The sequence below is a fragment of the Nannospalax galili genome, unplaced genomic scaffold, assembly GCF_000622305.1.
Source record: "Nannospalax galili isolate Female #2095 unplaced genomic scaffold, S.galili_v1.0 scaffold311, whole genome shotgun sequence".
In the NCBI taxonomy this organism is placed as follows: Eukaryota; Metazoa; Chordata; class Mammalia; order Rodentia; family Spalacidae; genus Nannospalax; species Nannospalax galili.
The window spans coordinates 2,230,453-2,255,256 of NW_008330298.1; the positions used below are offsets into that span (position 1 = coordinate 2,230,453).

A 24,804-nucleotide genomic window follows, 5' to 3' on the forward strand; every position below is an offset into this window, starting at 1 on the left:
AGGAAGTGAAGAGAAAACCCACAGAATGGGAGAAGATCTTCACCAGCGACACATCTGACAGAGGTTTAACATCCAGAATATATAACAAGCTCAAAAAACAGAGAATCAACAAAAGAAATAACCCAATTAAAAGATGGGCTAAGGAGCTGAACAGAGAGTTCTCAAAAGAAGAAGTAAAGATGGATATGAAGCATCTTAAAAGATCTTCAACATCACCAATAATTAGGAAAATGCAAATTAAAACCACTTTAGGGTTTTATCTTACCCCAGTCAGACTGTCTAAGAGCAAGAGAAGAAACGATATCAAATGTTGGAAAGGATGTGGGGAAAGGGGAACACTCATCCACTGCTCGTGGGATTGCAAACTTGTTCAACCCTAGGGAAAGCAGTGTGGAGACCTCTTTAAAAACTACAAATGAACCTACAATTTGACCCAGTTATACCACTCCTTGGCGTATACCAAAAGAAGTCATCCTATTGCAGAGACACTTGTACATCCATGTTTGTTGCTGCTCTTTTCACAATAGCTAAGAGATGGAAGCAACGTAAGTGTCCCTCAGTTGACAAGTAGATAATGAAAATGTGGTTCATTTATACGAGGGAGTTTTATTCAGCAGTAAAGAAAGATGAAATCACAAAATTTACCGGTGAGTAGATGGAACTAGAAACTGCTATACTAAGTGAAGTAACACAGACTCAGAAAAAAAATCGACATATGTTCTCCCTCATATGTGGATCCTAGAACCAAATCCTGATAAGTAAGTATGTATTCAGACAAAACTACAGGAACCAGGATAATGGAAAGGAACCAGGGAGGAAAGGAAAAGAACCTGAAAGAGAAGAACAGTAGGAATCACACGTTAATAAGGAAGATATAGATAAAAATTGGGTTAGTTTAACAGAGGGGGGAGGGAAGTATATACAAGGAATCTAGGGGATAAAGGGAAAGAAGGAGCTGAAGAGAGGTAGGACCATAGGAGAAGGGTGTTATTAAGGGAGAAAGGGGGAAAATGGGCACACCTTAATTGTGGAAACCATGATGGAGAGGTTAGACAATGCGAGAGATAGATAATACCTAGCTAGGTTTAAAAACCAGAGGGAACCATATTAGTCCAACAACATACTGACAAATTATACATAGCAGATAAAGAAATATATGTCTAGGTAAGGTTTATCTGAGAACAATTAGGCTTTGCCCAAGATTTATCTACATGGCACACAGTAATTAAAAGTACTAGACTGGTGGAACTAACCTTCTTGCATGTTTACCAGACATACTTTGAGGCCTATACTTATTTGGTCAGAGGGCCATAAAGGACAGTTTTTGCTCCTTGCCCTCTTAGGTTGACTAGTTCCAGGGGACTATGCGCATCTCCCAAAATGTCCTTTAATTGTGGTGAGTCACCTGTCCTCTTGATCAAGGAGGTGAGGAGACCCCACCAGATTGTCTTGAACTAGTGTCTAGTCTACACAGAAGAGAGTCAACACAGAGGAAATATTTCCTCCATGCTTACAACTGAAGCCAGCCATGATCGAGTAGGACCTTTGACTTATCTTCACATAGGCAGAATTGGTAAAAGAAAGGAACCAGTGGCTCCTCCCATGCCCATGTGACCCCTGAGGTACAGATCCTCAAATGACCTTAAGACTTAAAATAAATTGGTTTATCTGGGGCAATTCTATGGCCTTAAACACCCAAAAGGAAAGTATAACCAAAGATTAAAGGGGAAAATGTAATTTTTTAAGAGTCCATATAGATAACTAAAGGCTACATAATAAGCAACAATGCCAGATAGGAGATATCTTCTTTTTAGTTGTTCGCCAGGGTGGTCCAAGGGACTCCCAGATAGTATCCCAGCATAAAACTGGGAAAATGAACAACAGAGCCCAATCTTATCTAAAGGAATATTGACAAATGATTGCTGCTAGGTGAGGAACAGCTGACCTTCCTAAAACAAAGACCTCTAGATAGGCTGACTAGATTCACCAGATGGACAAGTAGTGGGGAATGGCTGGGGGTGACAATAACACAGTGCACAGTAGCAGGGATAACTATAAGGGCTCAAGTGGGTGACGGAGGCTATGTGAGGGTGCTATCTTGGAAGTGGGTGTATAGTGGAATAAGATGGTTTGGATGTTCATGTGATATACACACATTAAAATTAACAAACTAAAAAAATGTATTTGAAGAAGAAGCATAAAAATTTATGTCATGTTAATTAGTAGAGGTGATTAAAATTACCATTGAAATCTACCCGATGACTTTATAGACATACACAGGCACCAAGGATCCAAGTGCAACCGATTATGGCCAGTAATAATCAGATACAAACAGATTAGAGATGCATGCGCCAACACCTCATTGTTAGTAGCAAAAACAGTGAGTCTTTCTGTAAGAAGCAATGTATTTTAAAATGAAATGGAGATCATTTTTAAAGGTTAAAAACTCATCCAATTTTATGTCTTACAGGGCTTATACTGTGTTCAATATTGTATAACTGTATTAATTCAACAGCAAACCTAAAATTTTTAGTCACTTTTGAAAGAGAGGTATCCTTGCTCTGGAGTGTGCTACTGAATATTTTAAAGCTGTAATGAAATGCTTCTTCTAATCATGTGGTTATTAAATTTTAAAAATTAAGATATAATTCTTCAAACCATAAAAATTTGATCCTTAATAATTAGTAGATGTGAAAAACATTACCATTGAAATCTACCTGATGACTTTATATCCATGCTCAGTTGCCAAGGAGCTCAGAAAGTAACCGACTGTGACTAGTAATAATCAGATATATAGAGATTAGAAACGCATGTGCAATCATCTTAGCGTCAATTGCATTAAAAATAAATTTTTCTGTATGAAACTGTGTATTTTAATAATGAAATGGAGATCTTTTTTAAAGGTTAAAACATCATTTAATTTGATGTCTTATAGGGTTTATACTGAGTACAATATTGTATAACTGTATTAATTCAACTGTAAACCTAAAAATTTACAGCCAATTTTGAAAGAGATGCACCTTAGCTCTGGAAATTGTTATTGAATATGTCAATGCTGTTGTAATGAAATGCTTCTTCTAGTTATGTGATTGTTAAATAAATAATTTTATAAAAAAGAAGGCATGGAATATGATCTCCATATTGGAAATCGGTGGCATTTTACCAGAAACAAGAGGATAATCATGGTGGCGCTATTAGAAATTAAAATGATTATTCTGAGCAGAGTGTGACTAATCCAGTTGGTCATCTAATGCTGTCAAACTTACTTCACAAATCCATTCTTCAGTTCCACATCCATCCTTTGTTCCATCACTTCTCACTCTGACTACTAAAATACTCCAATATGCACCTGGTCTCCTAGTATCTCCAACCCTCCTTCCCTAAATAATTTATACAGCCACCAAGGTCCTCTTTCTAGGGAAAATCTGGTCGTATCATTTCCCTTTTTGAAAGCTTCAGTAAGCCTTGCAGTTTTTGATACATACTCACACAACACAACATAAAGCAGCACAGCACATTGTCACTGGTTAACACATCAAGCTCTTCTTAACCTGGCTTCTGCCCACCTCTTCCAACCCTTTTCATTTTGTTTTTAAAGGGACAAATAACACTTTTTTCTTATAGCTAGATCCCTGAATATGTTTCAAATTTTCAAGCCCTAATCCACAGTACCAAAAGATGAAATCAGCATTGGGTGCTATCTTACAATAATGAGAAAGCTATAGACTAGTTTAAAGGTAGATAGACAACACCATGAGATTTGAATTTTGCAAAATGAACTCCAGTTAGAGTCTAGGGAAGAATGAGCTGACCACAAATAGTGGGAGGAATAAGATGGTAGTAGCAAAGATGGGGAGAAGCAGAGGAAACATGACTTCACCTAGCAAGTCTACCAGGAGCAGCTCAAGGCCAGGTGGGTACACATACATTCAGCAACATGCTCTACTTCGTTTTCCCAACACTTTCAGAACACAGTTACTTGTGGTTTATATCAAACTACTCAAGATAACCATATACTACCATTCCTTGTTATATTCTTGACCTTTCACGTAAGTGTGCTATAGAATATTTGATAGTTATAAAAACACGATTAATAAATGATTGTCCCCATTTTTCCTGAATTTCATGTACCAGAAAATACACTGTATTATACTTTAACAAAGAATTCATTTAGAAGATTAAAATACTTCCAGCATGTTACACATAACTACAAAAGCTTTAAGTCAAGGAATAGCATCAGATAGTATCACTACCATCACAACAAACAGGACACAGTCACCAGAATATGCCCTCCTAAGCACTGTCATTTCTGTACACAGAGGTTATGTTCTAAATAAGATATTGTTTGCAACAAAGAAAGACAAATAACGCTGGTCTCTCTTTGTACTTCACAGAGAACTAGAACAAAAGTACATATATGTAGAACATATGGACAGCACTTAACAAGCCTTAAAATGCCCAAGATTAGTTGTGAATTCCCTTCTGTATTGCCACAAAGTACCGTTAACTCTTCATCTTTCCATCTGCTTCCTTAATGTTTCATAGCAATGCTCTTTATTATATATATTTATCTGATCATATCCATGAAAAATATATGGTCAATAAAAACGATTCATCACATTTCATCGTGCTTTACAACATGAAACTACTTAACATGCAGCAATTGCATAGAATTTTGAATTATAAATAGATTAGTCAATTGATTGACTTATTCAGTAATTATTAAGGAGCAATTATTACGTGTATTATATTGACATACATTATGTGTTGAATAATGGGACTATAATACAATTTGAGTTAAATATATAGTATACTTGGGATAATTTATCTTTGACCAGCATGTTTAGTCTTGTAATTAGACCATTGTATGTCTCTCCATTTGTTTAAATGTCTTTTGTCTTACCTCTGAGAATTTTGAAACTGTTCACATAAGTTATAGGTATTATAGTTGGATTATTACTAAATACTTGTTTTTTTTGGCCATTTTGCATGATATGTTTTCTGCTATATCTTTATGTGGCTACTTTGCATGGAATGTTTTCTATTATATCTCCCAAATGGTCACTACTAACAAAAATAAAAAGTGTTTTTAAGTTTTTTATGTATATCTACTTACTTTCTATAACCTTTTATTGATTGCTTTGAAAGCCTGCAAAACTTTTATTGGTATATGAACCTATCCTTTTTAAAAATATATTTATATCCTTTATAGTATGCATTTAATACAGATAGCATCTTGTTTTAGTGCACATACACACGTGAAACAATTACTAACACTCACATAAATTAGCATCCGTTAGCTTCCTAGTTGCCATGTTTGGTGAATGCACCTAACATCTATTCTGCTGGAACCTTTTCTGTAAATAATGTAGTATTATCTACTATGTAAAGCTGCACTTCACATAGCTGGATCTTTTCAAACAATTTAACTATAAATTTATACCCCATGACCTACTTCTCACAATTTCTTCCTACTCTCTGTTCGAGGCTACCATTTTTCTACTCTGTATTTATATATTTTTTCCTTAGACCCCCATAGTGAGGTTCTATGGTATTTTGCTTACTGCATCTGTCTCATTTCACTTAGCAAAATATTTCCAGATTCATCCATGCTGAGGCAAATGGCAGTATACCATCTTTAAAGACTGGATACTATTCCACTATGTTTTTGCATATAACCATTCCTTTGCTCATTACATTGAAGGTAGTTTCCCTTGTATTGGTTATTGTGAATAATGTGGTAATTAATGAACAGTGATATGACAATATCTCAAAAATTTGCTGAATTTATTTCCTTACCACATTGGCTGACACATGGATTTTTGAGTCATATAGTAGTTCTATAGTACCTCTTGAAGAACTGGCATACTGGTTTCCACTGTGGCTACACTAATGTATATATTTCCACTTAGCATCATACACGGGCTCCCCTGTATCTACATCCTTTCTAAAACTTATCCTTTGCCTTCCAATCATTCAATTCTAACAAATGTGAACATCGAGATTTTCCTAATGGCTCCTGAAGTTGAGCACCTTTTCATATGCATGTTACCTCTGGAGAAATGTCTATTCAGTTACTTTGCACATTTTTATATTTGCTATCTGAGGTTTTGCTCTTGAGTTTTTCTTAGATCCTTACAATGCCTTCCCAGACACATGATTTGTTAATCCTTTCTACCAATCTGTAAACTGTCTTTCCATTTTGTTGATTGCTTTCTTTGCCACGGAGAAGCTTTTAATGTAATCCCAACTTGTTCATTTTTGTTTCTCTTACCTGAGCTTTTGGTGGGATATCAAAATTACTTCCAACTTCAGTATAAAAGAGGGCTTTCCCTACATCCCCTTCTAGGAATTTTATTCTCAGGATTTATTTAGGTCTTTAATTACTTTTGGATTTATTTTTGTGGTTGTAAAACAAAGGTCTGGTTTCATTTTGTTTTGTTTTTTAATGCAGCCATTTAGTTTTCTCAATATAATTTAGCATTTAAAAATTGGTTACTTTGTCTCTTAATTGACACTGGACAGAATTTATAGGCATACATTAAATAATGGAGATAATGGCCATGCTTTGTTGCTTCTTGAACAGTTCTTACATTTCACAACAGATGCTTTTTCTATTTAGGAGAAAAGGAAATTGCTTATTAAATGAGAAAATTCATATGTCTATATTCTTAAGAGTTCATTTTTCTTAAAATAGAATTTTGGTTTTTTTTCAGCATCTTTAGAATTTAACATTTTTTCCTACAAGGTCTAATAATACCTATGTTACCTATGAATAATTTCACATTTATGGAGGTCCAACGGCAAGATTTCTGTGCTGGATAGCTTTAGTGTTAACTTAATACACCTGGGTTGAGAGAGCCTCAATTGGGCAATTGCCTCCATTGGACTGGCCTGTGGCCATGTCTGTGGGGCATCTTCTTGATTGCTGAGTGATGTGAGAGGGCCCAGCCCACTGCGGGTGCTGCCACCCCTGGGTAGATGGGCCTGTGTTATATAATAAAGCAAGCTGAACAGAGGTCAGGAAGCCAGTAAGCAGTGTTCCTCCATGGCCTGATCTCCAGTCCTGCCTCCAGGTTCCTGCTCTGAGTTCCTACCATGGGCTCCCTGATGACCTGTTACCCAGGAGATGTAAGACAAATAAACCCTTTCCTCCCCAAGTTGATGGTGGTGAGAGTGTTTTGTCACAGCAATGGAGAAGCAAACTAGGACAGTTAGTCAAAAACATTAATTTTTCATATATTCCATAATGTGTTTGGTTTTGCTTTATTTAGAATTTAAAATTGACCCATAATGTTAATTAGTTAAAAGACTTGAACATATATTTCTAAAAATATCCAAATAGCTAATAAACACAAAAATCCCATAATATTACAAATGAGCAAAATGCAAAGTCAAAACCACAAAGAAGAACCACTGTCTATTCACAGTGGCTAAAATTAAAAGTATTAGCAACATCAAGAATGGTGATGGTGGTGGTGCTGGTTGTGTGTGTGTGTGTGTGTACCATGTGTCCCAGCGATTCCATTCTTAGTATGTATCTGTTGCTATGGTCTCTATCTTAAATATTGTCCCAAAAGCCATGTTCTGAACGATGGATAGTAGAAGTGTTAGGAGGCAGGATCTAGTAGAAGAAAGCAGGTCAGCTAGGACATGCCCATAAAGGCTCTATTGGGACCCCAGACTCTTCCCGCTCTCTGTTTCCTGGTGGTAATGAGGTGAGCAGCCCACTCTACCACAAGATCCAGTTACCATGATGCTCTCTGACTCACATGAGGCCCAAAGTAATGGAGCTAGAAGATCAAAGACTGAAACCAGGAACCAAAGTTAAACATCTTCCTTGATTTTTTTTTGTGTGTGTGTGCATGTGTGTGTGTGTGTGTGATATGTGCATGTATGTGTATGTTTGTGCATGTTAAGTATGGGTATGCACATGTCATAGCATGTACGTAGTCAGAGGATAACCTGAGATGCCAGTACTTCCCTTCCATATTGTCTGAGACAAGGCTTCTTTGTTGTGTGCTGTTGTTTATGCCAGGTTATCCGGCCCATGAGTTTCCAGGGATTCTCTGGTCTCCACCTCCTTCCTTTCTGTAGGAGCACTGGGATTACAGGTTTATGCTAGTGCACCCTGCTGTACAGGGATTCTGAAGACTTCAATTCAGGTCCTCACTCTTATGAGGCAAGTGTATACCCAAGGAGCAGTTTCCTGAGCCCTGGCTTCCTCCTTTATCACCTCAGTTATTTTGCCATAGCAACAGAGGACTAGCAATCCATGGAAAATGAGTGCATATGCAAAATAAGAGATTTATAGAAGAATGTTCATGGTACTTTTATTATTGAATGCAACTTTATCAACAAATAGGGTAAATTTTGATATATTTTATGATGAAATATTAAATAGTGAAAAAGTAAATTCAGCAATGACAGTAACATCTCATCTACATTTACTCTGTTTCTCTGCCCAATATGGCCATACATTATCCCTTTTATGATTCTTCTGATCTTGGTTTTATTGAAGAAATATATCTTACAGTCCCTGTATGCATTAGCATTGCACTTTTTCACACATAAAAATATATATCTCAAAAAACAGGCACCCTTATATATTTATTTAATGGAGTTGTTATGTAAAATCAATTGTATTCTATATGCCTAGTAACAGTGGCTTTTATGTATATTCCCTTTCTACTTTAATTTTTCCATGTATTTCTCTTACAGTCGACTGTATTTTAAGTTCCTCAGAATTCAGAATCATAAACATTCATGAATCATTTAATTATGGAAATGAGTTCTGTGAAATACATCATTAGGTCATTTTTATCAATGTGTGTACAACATAAGTATATCTACATAATTACACAAACCTAGATGGTTTATTAATCAAGAGACATGCATTAGATAAAAACATTACTGCCAGTGTAACACAACATATTGTTTTATAGTAAATATTTTTCTATAAATAGGAATGCATTCTAAAATAAATGTCAAAAGTATAGTATGTCTTAGTCATTTATTACCATTATCAAGTATAATACTATGCATAATTTTATAATAAGCTATGATTTTATACAATGTGCAGCAAAATAGGTTCATTTAGACCACTATCAGCACAAACACATGAGTAATGAATTTCCCTATGATATTAGAGTGGCTACATTGTTAGGAAACAGGATTTTTCACCTTCATTATAATCTTATAGGAGCACAGTCCTATATGCATCCACTGTTAATGGAAATGTATGGTATATGAATGTGCTACATTTTAATAAGAATTTCCAATCTCATGCTCAAATTTCAGTAATACTAACATGTACATGCCATTTACTATTTGCCAAGCCTGCTTCCTACTGAGCTCCGTCTCTCTCCCTCACAAACGCACACTACATGTATTTCATCTTCACACTACTAGGTATTACTGACCCTATTTCACAGGTGAAAAAATTGAAATTTAAAACAATTAATAAATTTTCCTTCAAAATTATACTGCTTCCAGGTCATAGGAAACTCAAACACACTATTCCAAGTGCTTCACTCAAACTGTACAATTAAACTACTAGGAATGACAGATATTCTTCACACTTGCTTTTAAAAACAAGTCTGTGTTTCTTTGAACCATTAATTTAAATTCCTAAACTGCTTTAGAAAGCTCTAAATGGCTCTCATTAACTCCCTGGCAAGCTTACAACTGTTTTTTTAGTAACAGAAATGTATACACAATCACAGGGAAGTCCTATTTTTAAAAGCTATTGAGAAATTGACTATTAAGCTATAGTTTATTTATTCTCCAGTAATGCTTTTAAAAACTAAAACTTCAAATCAGAATCTCCAGTGACTGTATGCCATGACTGTATGCCAACTGCTCACACTTTTTTATCAATTATGTTCTCTAGGTATGTTCTCTCTTTTCCCTGTGTGCTCTATGTGTTCTATGTTCAGAGCACAGTGACACTAATGCCTGTTTCGTTTATTTGATTACACAATTATTCTCTCATTTATTTATATAATTAAAAATTCCTATTTTATGCTAGGTATACAATAAATACTTATTGAGTGCTTGCTATGTTAAATATATAAAGTAGGTAGGAGTGAAATTAGGTAACATAGAAAGTAAATTGTTTCCATAAATATACCGGTTACGGAGAATTGCGGCAACCAATTCTCCTCTGTGCAGATGATCCATCACCGCTCAAAGCTGAATAATGACCTGTTTAGAACGAAAAGAAGCCAAACTTTACTACGAAAATCAATATCAAGACTTTTCAAAATGATGCTATGTTTACAATACGTTTTAGTGTTTCATGATTAATTTATTCTATATGGGATTTTTGCTTGTTTTGGGTGTGTGTGTGTGTGTGTGTGTGTGTTTTGAGACAGGGTCTCCCTGTAGCCCCCACTGGCCTGAAACTTGCTCCTGAGACCAGACTGGCCTCAAACTCACAGAGATCTGCCTGACTCTGCCTCACAGAATGCTGGGATCAAAGGTGTGCCCACCACATCTGGCGATGAGATGTTTTTTTAAGGAAATATCACCAAGCCTAAAAAGAAAATATAAGTAGATTGCTCCTAGGAATCTAGAAGTATTACGTTAAGTGATTCAGCCCTGTTTTACTATTTAAATGTAGCATAAACCATAATATCTTGAAGCTAAGCATACAAGTTATTTATAATTCTTGCTATAATCTGTATGTGTCCCACTGAAAGCCTTATGTTGGTACAATCAGATCAAAAAAAGGAGACAGACAGCTCCAGAATTACATAAAGTGAAATGTACTGAGGAATTACACAGAGAGGCGTCAGGACAAGTGGATTTCCACACCACAAAGCAAGAAAACAGGGTTTGTTTGCTAAGCTAGACAAAGGATCATAGCCTAACCAGAACACACCTGTCCTTTCTTAAAACCTAGTAACATGGGGCTGGAGAGATGTTTCAGTGGTTAAGAGCACCAGCTGCTCTTGCAGAGGACCCAAGTTCAAATCCCAGCATCCACATGGCACCTAACAACTATAATTCCAGTTCCAGGGAATCTGACACCCTCTTCTGGCCTCCACAGGTATTGCATGACACAGGTGCACTTACATACTACACTCATACACATAGAATAAAAATAATAAATATTTTTTTAATTTTAAAAATCTATTAAAATGTCCAATGTCAGGCAAGTTAAGAAATACTAACATCAGTGCTCAGCATGACTCACTTGGATGACTATTTTAATGACTTTTCCCTATAAGGCTTGGTATGTATGTCAGGGTCACTTAGAATACCAAATAGAGATTATAATCAAGACATGTTTAAGTCATATCAAATTAGATCCAACACCCTTCCTCCAATCAATCCCCTGCTTCACACAGATCTCACTCTGTGACTGCCTACTAAATTTATCTCCAGATAGCACACTTTGGTTTCCTGCAAAGGGAGGCTAGCATGACAAGATATGGGAGTCCAGAGGCTTACTATAAAGGCTTTCAACAACCAACTCACATTTTAAGTCTAGTGATCCATTCTTGCCTCCCAGAGACCAAGGGCCTCCTTCTCAAAAAATAATGTAAAGCATGATAAAGGAAGACACTCAGTACTGACCTCTGGCCTTCACACATGTGTGCACAGGCATGCACATCCATATGCATGTACATACATTCATATGAACACACATACATACAAAACATACACAGAGAATAATTTGGGGAGAAATTAAATGGCCATTTAATTTTGAGGTTTTGGTTTTATTTTTACAGCATTAAGAATCATGGGCTCCTGTAGTCAAGTGTGACAACCTGAGTTCCTTCCTTGGGACCCACATGGTGGAAGGAGAGAATCAACTCTAGAAAACTGTCCCCTGACTTCCATGTAAGCACCATGGCATGATATTGGGAGCTTCACTGGAAGATTAGTCCATTTTTCTCATAAGGTCACAGACAGTGAGAGACTTAAATTGTAATGTACTTTGATTAAAATTTTTTTAAAAATTAGTTTTGACCCATTCAATGCTTCTATTGTGTTCTTCTTATCTTAATGAATCTTTCCATTTACTTTTTAATGTATTTTTTGAGTTTTAGTGAATTTCATATAGTAGATCTTTAAAAATTTTAGCATCCCCTCCCCAAAACACTCCCCTGTTAGCCACCCCACCCCCATTGAATTTCATGCATTTTGCCATATATGTTAAGGCCTATCCAGTCAATCATTTGTACCTGATGCCCCTTGTTGCAAGTTCATTCACTGGAATCTAGTTAGCCTATCTAGAGTCAGTTACTCCCTTAAAGAAAATCAACTCCCCTCATCCAGTAGTAATCAGTTGCCAATAGTTTCTTGGCTAAGGTTGGGGCCTCCTGCCATTTCTCCACTTCTATGCTGTGTTTTTGTCTGATTGAGTCAGCATGGGTCTTGTGCATGCCATCATCATCCATCATCATTGTTGTAGAGTCTTATGAGCAAGTTCCAAGAGGCCTGAAAGCCTCTGTTTTCTTACATTCATGCACCATCCCTGGCTCTTACTATCTTTCTACCACCTCTTCCAAAATGGTCCCTGAGGCATGGGTGGGTAAATTTTAATATAGGAGTCCAATCCAGGGACATGCACTACGCAGTCTCTTATTCTTTTACTTATTCTCACTTTAATGGGATTAGAAAGGAAAAGAAAGGAAATAAAAGCATGCAATCAAATTTATGTAGGTTTTAACTAAAACCAAGTTGCTAAACCTTAGAATTAAATATGTATGCAGTTATATAAAATTTATACATTTATACCATTAAATATACATGTATAAAATAAGTATATATACGTATAAATTAACCCCAGGTACAATACTCAATAGGGAGTGGATTCAGAAAACGACTAGATAAGAAACCATTTCCATAGTTAAAGCATGAGATAGCAGCCCCCAGGATAGCTCTGTGGCTAGCCAGAGAGTCAATGGTTTATTGACTGAAGAACAATGACAGATGTTGTAAGAAGAATATATCAAAGACAAAGATCACAAAATCTATTTCTATAATAGGAAAGTGATGATATCAAGTGATAAAGGGAACAGAAAAAAAGGAAAAATGATGAAAAGGGGGATGGTGTGGGATGTAGACATTTTTATCTAATGTAAGCATAACTAAACAATGAAGTGATGTGTAAAATTAAGAGACTGAAAGTATTAATCAAGAATATATTTTCCAGGACTGGAGAAATGGCTTAGCAGTTAAGAGCACTGGCTGCTCTTGCAGAGCACCCAGGTACAGTTCCTAGCATTCACATGGAGGCTTTTAAAAACCATCCGTAATGCTGAGGATCAGACATGCACTTACATGGATTCCGGCAAAACACAAATATACAAAATAAAAATCAATTACTTATAAGAAAATTTTACAGAATTAATTTTCCATGAAAAGGCAGAATCCTAGTGAAACAGAAGAAGACAGGCTAGCAATGGAAAGAGAAAAGAAACATGCAGAAGAGAAACTAAGGGAATTGTAACTGAAAAATTGAAGGTAGCGATTCAATATTATTCAACAATTTCAAGTTCTGCTGAGACCAAGTATGATACAGTTACTTGTTTTGACAATGATAAAATGAGTTGTGTTCTTTTCAAACAGTATTTTCAGAATCAGTTAGGGGGGAGGGAATACACACTACAGTGCTTGAAAAAATAATACATCTATGAACAGACTCAAGATCTTGTGAAGAATTCAAATACAGAGAATTACGCAAATACTGGCCCCATATTTGAGTACGGGAAAAATGGTGGAGAAAATTATTTGGGAGACAAACATGTGTACAGATGTGTACATTATTTGTGTTACACACGTGTACACAGACATGCACACCCTATATATAAGGTTCACACATCCACACGAACATACATCCATGCAAAAAACACGCACAAAATTATTGGGGGGAAATCAGATAGTCATTTAGTTTTGTGGGGCTGTTTTGGTCTTGTTTTATAAAGCATTTAAGAAAATAGACTCCTGAGGCTGAAGAGATGGCTCAGTGGTTAAGAATATTTGCTGTTCTTCCAGAAGACTCAGGTTTGATTTCCAGCACCCACATGGTGGCTAACAACTATCCATAACTCCAGTTCCAGGGGCTCGTGCGCCATCTTCTGGCCTCTTCTGGAACTGCAAGACACAGGTGCACTTACAAACATGTCAGCAAAATACTCATACACATAAAAATACATTTTAAAAAAGAAAATGGACTCCTTCCACAAAGCCTGACAGTCTGAGTTCAATCAATAGAACCCACAAGGTAGAAGGATAGAATTCTATCCACCAAGCTGTCCTCCAACTTCCACATGGGCACCATGGCATGTCTGTATGTGCACATGCACATATGCATACACACACAATAAAAACCTCAATGTTTAAAAAAATCTTTTCAAAATACATGAACTTGATATAGGAAGGAAATCAAGAAGGCATGGTAACCTAGAAGACAATATAAAAATAGTTATATGAAGGAGTAATCAAGTGTGTCAGATTCTGCTGAGCAACTGAATAAGAATTGAGAACTGACAACTTTGTGTCCACTGGAGAGCTTGATAAGAGATTTGAACTTGATACGGGACATTGTGGAAGAGGCAAGAGAAAGAATCAAAGAGCCTAAATATGGGGGAGAGTGTTGTAAAACAGTCTTCTAAGTGTGGCATGGCTGCTGCATAAATGAATAGATGTGTTTACGTGCACAAAGCCTTTACAAGATGAGGCCCTTTAACATTCCATCATGGATGGATGAGGGACTCATGAGGCCGCACCCCTCCCTGAGGATCTACTGGCAGTTAATAGTTGCTGGGGGTCACATTCCTCAGTGGTGCATCCACTGATAAGTTGCCCATGCTTCAGCAAATAACTCCCTAATCGTGCTTATATAAGCAATCCTAATTAAACTCAGTGGGTCATGAAAAAGAGAGACATGAAAGTAAAGAAGGGGACAAGTTGCAAAGAAATGGCTTAACAAGAGAGGGAGGGGGTAAGAGAAGGTGATGCTGGATGAAAAGGAAAGAAACTGATATTATGAGCCTGAAAAAAACCGAAAATAGTAGATTGTGTAGAATGGGGCAGACAAAAGGTGACTAGTGTTGTTTCCAAAAGGAATTGAGAGGGGGGAAGAGAGATGATTTAGTGGGTAAAATTACTAGCCATGCAAACCTGAAAACCTTAGTTCATTCCCCAGGACATGCATGAACACACACACACACACATACACACACACACATACACACAAGTTATGAATGCAAAATAAATAAAAAATATTTAAGTAGAAATAAAGAGTAAATATGATAAAATAATTTAAAAAGTAGACATGATCACTACCACAAAGTAGGAATGTATCCAAATAGATACAATGATGACCTTGCCTCCAAATCTATAATAAGAGACATGATCCTATAAGCCAACATCCTAGAAAAATAAAATTTTCCAAGAAAAAGAAATGAAAAATAAATAAAAAATATTTAAGTAGAAATAAAGAGTAAATATGATAAAATAATTTAAAAAGTAGACATGATCACTACCACAAAGTAGGAATGTATCCAAATAGATACAATGATGACCTTGCCTCCAAATCTATAATAAGAGACATGATCCTATAAGCCAACATCCTAGAAAAATAAAATTTTCCAAGAAAAAGAAACCTAGACAAAAACACAACCAGAGAAGCACTGTAATTAAAAAGATAGACTTAAGAAATTTGTGTTGGTACACACCAGCACTCAGGAAGCAGAGGATCATGAATTTAAGGCCAGCCCGAGCTACATTACGAGACCCTGTCTCAAACCACCCCCCTAAAAAAAAGAAAAAGACATACTTCTCATTGTCCATGACACCCTCTTGAATTAGGGGAAATTGATCAGTACTCAGAGAATACACCTGACAAAGGCCTAGTTATGGTTTTGCCTTTAAAATATTCTACTTAGCTCACCAGAAATAAAACTGAGAAAAGTGCTTCTGATAATTGAGATATATTGCATAAGTTCAAACAATTTTACTATAAGTACTTCAGTAATCCACAAATCTGATGTTTCAAGCACTTATCATATAGTTAGCTAGTATTTCAAATGGAGATTCCTAGGATTTTGCATTTAATTAAAAAGCACCATATCCCTCTGTCCATAGCTGTCCAATAACCAATAGCTTTAAAAATAATGAGATCTGCGATACCTCAAATTGATTTCACACCACAAAATGTAAGACTTATTTAGGAAATAATGTGAGGTTATAGAAATTTTAGGAGCTTCAAAGCAGTCTATTATCAAATGAAATTGTGATAAGTACTATGATAAGAAAAGAACGCTGACAGAAAGGATTAGTAGGAAATGCTAAGCACTGTGAAATAAAACAACGGAAAATTCCAGCAAAATTCAATACAATTGCTCTTCTCAAAATCAAGTTATATATAGCAGCATCGCTGAAATTATGACATCATCTGGAAATTATGAAATCTGAAGTTTAATAAACAGAACTGTATTCTTCAGGGTTTCTTAAAGGAGAGGGTACATTCTTAAAATGAGAAACAGTGTACTGGAGGTATATTCCAACGGTAGGACCCTTGTCCACCAGGCATAAAGCACTGTGTTCAATCCCCAGCATCTCAAAAGAAACTCACCGAATGTTAAAGAATCATTTAAGCTCATACCTCCCTCCCCCACGTGGCATGGAAGAGGTCCCATCCCAAAACACCTAAGTGCCAAGGACTACGTGAGTCATTTTTGCCTAGAGTAAATCTAAAATTGAGTGCCTCAGATGGTATATTCTCAAATATTCACCCCAACAAAGTATGTAACACTATAAAGTGGAATCATTAAAGCTAAAGCTAATTTCTGAATTCATCAAAGAAGTGAGTAATCAGCCTGCCTGGTTACTTACTTACCACCATCTTATACACTATCTAGTGGGTCCAAAGAAGTTAGTAATAACTATTTTCAGTTTGAAAATCTCACAAGAATGAACGGACTTCTCTGTTCTGTGTGATTCTCACTTTCTTTGGTGGAATGCGGGAGTCGACAAATTCCTCTCAGTAAGTTCAGGTTTACTGCCTTAGTCAGTGAGGCAATTTGCCAATGTCATCAATGCAGTCACTGCAATCTTGCTCTTTTGTCATTCATAATAGATGTAGGAATGCTTTTTGGGGTACGTCGTTGGCCCAGGACATCATTTATGTCACTCTTGTAATTGACCATTTTTACTGATGATGAAATAATTGTACTCTTGTTAATAAAATTCTTTATTAATTTCTAACAGTTTCTGGTCTGTTATTACAAGAGCTTAACTTCTAACAAACATCTATTTAGTGTCAAATGCCAGGAACAGCTGGATTTATTTCTTACAATGTCACATTAAATTTTGTTTTGCTCGCCTATGAGAGTGACACACTATGTCTTACTTTGAAGGAAAAATCCTTCTGCCAATCACCAGAATTCCTCCACTCCATCCCTGTACAATTCATCTAGTTAGGGAACTGAAAACCAAAGAAGAATGTGCATTTCAATGATTCCTTCTCACTCTTACTCTTGGAAGTTATCAATCCTTCTGAGTGCACTGCACTCTGTTGCATGACGAAGCTTTGCTGGTGGGAGTTGTAAGATGCATGAGTATTCTCTCTACCCCTTCTTCTGCTATGTTCCATTGGCTTTAGGTGTAGAGGATCCACTGTACATGTGTCACTTAGGGCTGGACATCTCTCAGAAATATATTCTCTGTGTGTGACAAGTTGTGGAACTCTGTAATGGCCTCCATCTGTTGCAAAAAGAAGCTTCTTTGATGATTGGTGTACAGTATATTTGTCTGTAAATATAAAGATCCATATTTAGCATACAGTAAAAATTTTCATTTGTCTAGAGATATGCCCGATAGGGTTTTCTCAAGGATCTATGACCCCTCCAGCCATGTGTATTTCTTTACATTGTCACCCATGAGTCCCTTCCCATTGCGAAGGCATTAAGTCCAATTTGATAGTTGCTGATTAGACCGTAGATAAAACTGCCACTACTGCACCAATAGAGACAGCTTGATGTGCAAGTCATTGTGATTATTAGGCTTTAGAGCTGAGTTGGGCCACTGACTGACTTTCTCCATTAGCTTGCATAGTATCCTCCAGAACTATGAGAGCTAGTCTTCAGGGAGAAGGCTTTCAGGTCAGTTCCAGCTCCATTGCTCCAAGTACTGTGTCTAAAGAATGTTCTGTATTCAGTAATAGGGTCTTGCCTTCAAGTTCTGTGAGGTAATCAAGGACTGGGGAAACAGCCTGTGTTATTTTAGGAGTCTCTTGGACTACCCTGACCAACAACTCGAAGGTAGGCTTCTCCTGTCTGGTACTGTGTTCCTTGTTATAGAGCCTTCAGGTATACACATGCACTCATGTTCAGATATTGTATGTGTATTTTTCAAGGGGTTTTGAGTTAATACATTTCCCTCTGGCTTTTTGTGACACCTAAGCATTATTTATCTCTCCTTCCTCTCTCCCTGTCTAACCTCCCTGCTCCTTCCCCAGTTTAAGTACCACCATTTTCCCCTTGATAATACCTGTCTCCGCTTATCTGCCCTCTCTTGAGTTCCTTGTTATCCTTTATACCCATGGTTACTTGTATGTCCTTCCCTCCTCCCTTCCTAGCTGACTACCCCCATTTTCCCATTTCCCCCTTGGTAACATCTGTTTCCTACTGTTCCCCACTCTCAGGCTCACTCTTTCCCTTTACCTCTGTGTTTCGTTTCCATTTTCCTGGCTCCTGGTATTACATCAGATTCTATATACTCGCATATAAGGGATTGGTGCTAAAACCCACAAACGAGGGAAAACATATGTCGCTTCCTTTTCTGAGTCTGTGTTACTTCACTTGCTTAACACTCTCTAGTTCCATTCATCAACCTGCAATTTTCAAAATTTTGCTTTTCCTTGCCACTGAGAAGAACCCCATTGTGCAAATATACCACATTTTCATTATTCATTCCTCAGTTAAGGGACATTCAGGTTGTTTCCATTTCCTAGCTATTGTGAAAAGAGCAGCAGCAGACATGGATGTAGAGGTATCTCTAGAGTAGGATGAGTCCTTTGGGTATATGCCAAGGAGTGGTATAACCAGGTCATATGGTAGGTTCATTGTTAGTTTTTTGAGGATTCTCCACACTGCTTTCCATAGTGCTTGCATGAATTTGCATTCCCACCAGCAGTGAATGAGTGTTCCCCTTTTATACATCTTCTTCAGCATTTGGAGTCATTTGTTCTCTTGATCTTAGCCAGTCTGACTGGGGTAAGATGAAATCTTAAAGTGGTTTTGATCAGCATTTCTCTAATTAAGGAGATTACTGAGCACTTTTTAAGGTAATTCTTAGGCATGTTTATTTATTCATTTAACAGATCATTCAATAGAATGATCTGTTCAGGGTCTTAGCCCATCTTATTGGGTCGTTTATTTTCTTATTTCTTATTTTTTGAGTTCTTTGTATATTTTGGATATTAATACTCTGTTGAATGTGTAGCAGGTGAAGGTTTCTTCCCACTCAGTGAGTTTCCTCTTCACTTCCTTGGGTGTTTCTTTTGCTGCACAGAAGCTTTTTAGTTTAATGAAATCCACATTTGTTGATTGTTGGCCTAATGCCTGAACAACTGATGTCCGATTTAGAAAGTCCTTTTCTACATCTATATCTTGTAGGGTACTGCCTAAGTTTTCTGCTAGCAGTTTCAGAGTTTCAGGTTTTATACAGAGGTCTTTGCTCCATGTGGAGTTGATTTTTTTTCTGCAGGGTGAAAGATAAGGGTCCAGTTTTCTTCAACAGGTGGAGATCCAGGTTTGCCAGCACCATTTATTAAAGGGCCATCTTTGCTCCATTGTGTATTCTTGGCACCTTTATCAAACATCAGGTGGCTGAAATTGCATGCACTCATGTTTGGGTCTTCTAGTCTGTTCCATTGATCTTTGTATCTGTTTTTGTGTCAGTACCATGCTGTTTTTATGACTATAGCTCCCTAATAGAGTTTGAGATCTGATATGATCATTCCCCCCTGAATTGTTCTTTTTTCCCAAGATTGCTTTAACTGTCTAGGATATTGTGTGATTCCATATGAATTTTAGGATATTTTTTTGAACTCTGTGAAGAATGTCATGGGGATTTTGATTTGGCATTGCACTGAATCTACAGATTGCTACTGGTAGGATCGTCATTTTCACAAGATTAATTCTACCAATCGATGAGCAAGGTAGGTCCTTCCATCTCCTGGTGTCTTCATCTAGCTCTTTAAGATTTAAAATTTACATTGTAAAGTTCTTTAATGTCTTTGGTTAGGTTTATTGCTAGATATTTTTTGAGGCTATTGTGACTGGAAGGGTTTCCATGTATGTGTTTATTGCTTGTTATTGGTATATAGAAAGGCTACTGATTTTTGTAAGTTGATTTTGTAGCCTACCACTCTGATGAAATGATTAATCATTCCTAGCAGTTTTCTGGTGGGATTTTTGGGATCTCTTATTTATAATATCCTATTTTCTGCAAATAGTGATAATATGACTTCTTTCTTTTTCCAATTAGTACTCCTTAATTCCCTTCTCATCTTATTGCTCTAGCAAGACTTTGAAACACTATATTTAAAAGGAGTGGAGATAGTGGACAGCCTTTCTGTTTCCTGATTTTAATGGAGATTTCAGGAATAATGTTGGATGTGGGTTTATTGTTTAATGGTGTTGAGGTATGTTCCCTCCAGTCCAATTCTTTCTAGTACTTTTAACATGAATGCATGTTGGATTACGTCAAAGGCCTTTTCTGTATCTATTGAGAAGACTATGTGATTTTTGTCTTTAAGTCCACTTGCATGATTTATTATATTTATTGATTTATGTATATTGAACCATCCTTACACCTCTGTAATAAAGATAACTTGATCGTGGTGGATGATCTTTTGATGTGTGTCTGTATATGGTTTTCGAGTACTTTGTTCAGAATCTTTGCACCTATGTTCATTAAGGATATGGGCTTATAGTTTTCTGTTTTTGTTCTGTCTTTTCCAGCTTTTGGTATGAGTGATACTGGCTACATAGAAGGAGTTTTGGAGTTCTCCCTCTATTTCTTTTTGAATAATTTAAGAAATATTGATTATAGATTTTCTTTGAATGTGTTGTAGAATTCTGCTGTGAATCCATCTGTGCCTGGGATTATTTTAGTTGGGAAGTCTTGTATTGTTGTTTCAATTTTCTTATTTGTTATGGGTCTGTTTAAGTTGTTGGTTTCTTCTTGGTTTAACTTTGTTGTTCTACATGAATTTAGAAATGCATCCATTTCTGCTGGCTCCAAGAGTTCCGTGGTTCTTGGCAAGAGTGCTGTTTGACAAAGTTCCAGCCGAAAGCCGATGACCGCTGCTCTTTCAGTGGACAGCCCTTCCCCAGTTACTCCTGGTTTTTGTAATTTGTATAACTTTCTCTTCTTTAAATATTCTGATAACCAACTCTGATGATGGAATGGGAAACTAAAACTAAAACTAAATCTCTGCCTTTAGCAGAATTATGTTACTGAAACAAAATGAAAGTAATAACATTATGTTACTGAAACAGAATGAAAGTAATAAGATAGACGACTTCCTCCTATGACTATGATCTCGTTTGGACCTGCATTTGTGAATAATAATGAGGCTTGGTTTCCCCCAAAGGAAAAGATAGCATGCAATAGATGCCCTGCTGCCTTCTTTTACAGGAGTTTATGGCTTTAACCCTAAATGAGGAACTACTGAGACTAAATTGGTATAAGGAAAAACTATTTGGCTTAGGGAAACTCCTTAGAAAGATTAGCTAAGTTAGTAAAAAGCTGGTGGTGCATGATCTCTGAAGAAAAATTGCCTATTCTTTTACCAAGACTAAAAGCGATTCACGAAGCCTTTAAAGATAAATGGCAACATGACCTCTGAAGAAAAATTGCCAATTCTTTTACAAAGACTAAAAGCGATTCAAAAAGCCTTTAAGGATAAACGGCAACAAAATAATAAAGGATATTGAAATAGAGAAAATAATCATATGACTCAAAGAGTAAAAAACGTTCAGGAAGAAATAGCAAAAGGGAGAGGAAAAAGATAAATTGGAATATTGGTTAGACAATAAATAAAGAGTTGGTTATTCCCATTCCCATGAGAAAAATAATTCTCTCAAATATACACACCTACATGTAAATATTAAATTCAAAGAATTAAAGGGTAAATGGGGACAGGCTGTCTTACACTTCTATGGTAAAATAGAAACTTTATAGCAAGGCTATAAAGAAAACAATGAAGACATTGCTTGGCTATGTTAAGAAAAGGTTAATCATTGAACTTTGTACTTTCCTTTTACTGTGATTATTGAAAAATATTGTACACTGAGAAATACTGTGTAAACTCATCGTTTGATTTATGGTCTGATGCTTTGCTGCTATGGTAAGCTTTCTAATTATAAATAAAGGTGGTAGAAGGCTGCTTTCAGAAGAGTAGTAGAGACAGAAGTAGAAAAAGAAAGAAGATATTCGGGCTGACCTCCCCCAAGCGGGTCAGTCAACAGCCTCTACTAGAACTGCAATTGTGGTTTCTGGTATAGTCATTTCTACCGCTGCAGTTACCTTCACCCCTTCATGCCCCAGACACATTTCTTTTAGATTTTCAAATTTAATAGCATATAAGTTTTTAAAGTATTTATACTGCTCTGGATCTCTTAGGTGTCTATTGTGTTGTTTCCCCTTTCATCTCAGAATTGTTAATTTGGATTTGTTCTTTCTTTTGATTAACTGGGCTAAGGGTCTGTCTATCTTGTTTAACTTTTCAAAAAACCAGCTCTTAGATTAATTGAGTCTTTGTATTTTTTATTCCTATTTCATTAATTTCTGCTATGATATTTGTTATTTCTTCTCATCTATTACATTTGGGTTTTGTTTGTTCTTACCTTTCCAGATTCTTGAGTTGTACTGTTAAGTCATTTATATGTGCTCTTTCTGATTTTTTAACGTAGGCACTTAGAGAAATAAACTTCCCTCTTAGAACTGCTTTTAAAGTGTCCCAGAGGTTTTGTTGTGCTGTGTTATGATTTTCACTTAGTTCCAGGAATACTATTTCTCTCTTAATTTCTTCTTTGACCCAATCATCATTCAGGAGTGTGTTGTTGTTAATCTCCATGAGTTTGTATAGTTACTAGAGCTTCTTTGCTGTTGATTATAAACTTTAACCTCAACTCTTTGTATTTGTTGAGGTTTGTTTTGTTTCCCAACATGTGGTCACTTTAAGAGAAACTTGCATGGACTTCCAAGTAGAAAATGTATTATTTGGTGTTTGGGTGGAATATTGTGTAGATGTCTGTTAGGTTCATTTGGTGTAAGATGCCATTTAATTGAGATGTCTCTCTTTATTCTTTGTCCAGTTGAACTGTCTATTGAAGATAGTGAGGTACTTAAGTAACCTACTATAATTGGGTTGGCATTAATCTGTGTTTTATAGTCCTTTAGTATGAAATTTGATGCACCAGAGTTTGATGTATATGTTTTCATGAGTGTAATATCTTCTTGGTCAATTGTTCCTTTGATTGGAATGATGTGGCCCTCTTTATCTCATTTGATTGTTTTTAATTTTTAATCCATTTTGTCAGATAATTGCAATATCTGCTTGCTTCTTAGAGCCATTTTGCTTAAAAATTTTTTCCTTCCTTTCACCCTCAGTTAGTGCTTATTCTTGAAGGTGAGATGAGTTTCTTAAAGACAACAAAAATATGGACTTTGATTTTTAATCAGTTCCACTAGCCTATGTCTTCTGACTGGGGAATTCAGGCCATTGACTGTTTAGAGTCTTTATTGAAAGATGTGCATTGGTTAGTCATTTTAATTTGTGTTCTTTGTCCTATTTTGTGTTTCTGTAATTATGCTCTCCTTTGTTTTCTTTCTGTGACCTCTTGGGTATAGTCATTCCTATCTTTGATCCTTTATATGGTATGAAGTATATTTTTTAGGGCCGGACATGACTTCTTTCAGTCTATTTTTGTTTTTGTTGTTGTTTTGTTAATTGTGAAACACTGTTTATACTGTTATACATTTTAAAACATGCATCTCAAAATTTCATTTATCCTGCAGTTATCCTCATCACATTCCTACCCATAAGATCTAACAGATTTAGACATCCCAAGAGTAAGAAAACTTTACTTTTATAATAGCAATGCTACTAGCTTTTATTACAAATTATTCCTATTTCAACAGCCACTAGCATAACATCTACTGAGTACTTACTATATGGTTAGAACATGCATCCATTAACTTTTCTCATTGTTATGATAAAATACCTAACAAAAGCAATAAAAGGACCTGGCTCACAGTTTAAAGGTGCAGTCCATCCTGGCAGGAAAGCCATGGTCACAGTGCATCCACCGTCAGGAAGCAGAGAAGGATGATTGCTAAATTTTCTCCTTTTTTCATTTAATCCAGGACTCCTTTCCATGGAAGTAGTGCTGCCCACATTTAAGGTAGGCTTTCTCAACTCAATTAACAGAGTCTAAAATTCCCCCACAGACATCTTCAGAGTTTCAACTTCTAGATGATTCTAGATCCTGTCAAGTTGACAATCAATACTAACAATGATAGAAACACTATGTATGGTCTTAAAATATTAATCTTAATATTAATCTTAATAATATAGGCTCTCACCCCTCATCTTAGTGTACTGTACCCTTGAACTGTGAGCCAGAATAAACACTCTATCCCTAAGTTGTAAGGTATTTTTTAAATAAATAATTTATTGAGAATTTCATACATGCATATAAGGTGTTTTGATCAAATCCATGCCCACTCCCTCCCCTCCAATTCCTCCCATATCACCCCATTATTTTTTTC

General features: G+C 36.3%; 1 protein-coding gene across 3 annotated transcripts in view; it reads right to left on the reverse strand.

Annotated features, from left to right (window-relative positions):
* Positions 1 to 24,804, reverse strand: part of Klhl13 (kelch like family member 13) — a 223,089-nt gene that overhangs the window by 114,726 nt on the left and 83,559 nt on the right. For 2 of the 3 annotated variants that reach the window (XM_008843842.1, XM_008843806.3), the window contains exon 2: positions 10,133 to 10,206. The exons of the other annotated variant lie outside the window; for it this stretch is intronic. In XM_008843842.1, the coding sequence (XP_008842064.1) occupies positions 10,133 to 10,182 (50 nt within the window). In that variant the 5' untranslated portion in view covers positions 10,183 to 10,206. The remainder of the gene's footprint in view (positions 1 to 10,132; positions 10,207 to 24,804) is intronic. 3 annotated transcript variants of the gene reach the window in all.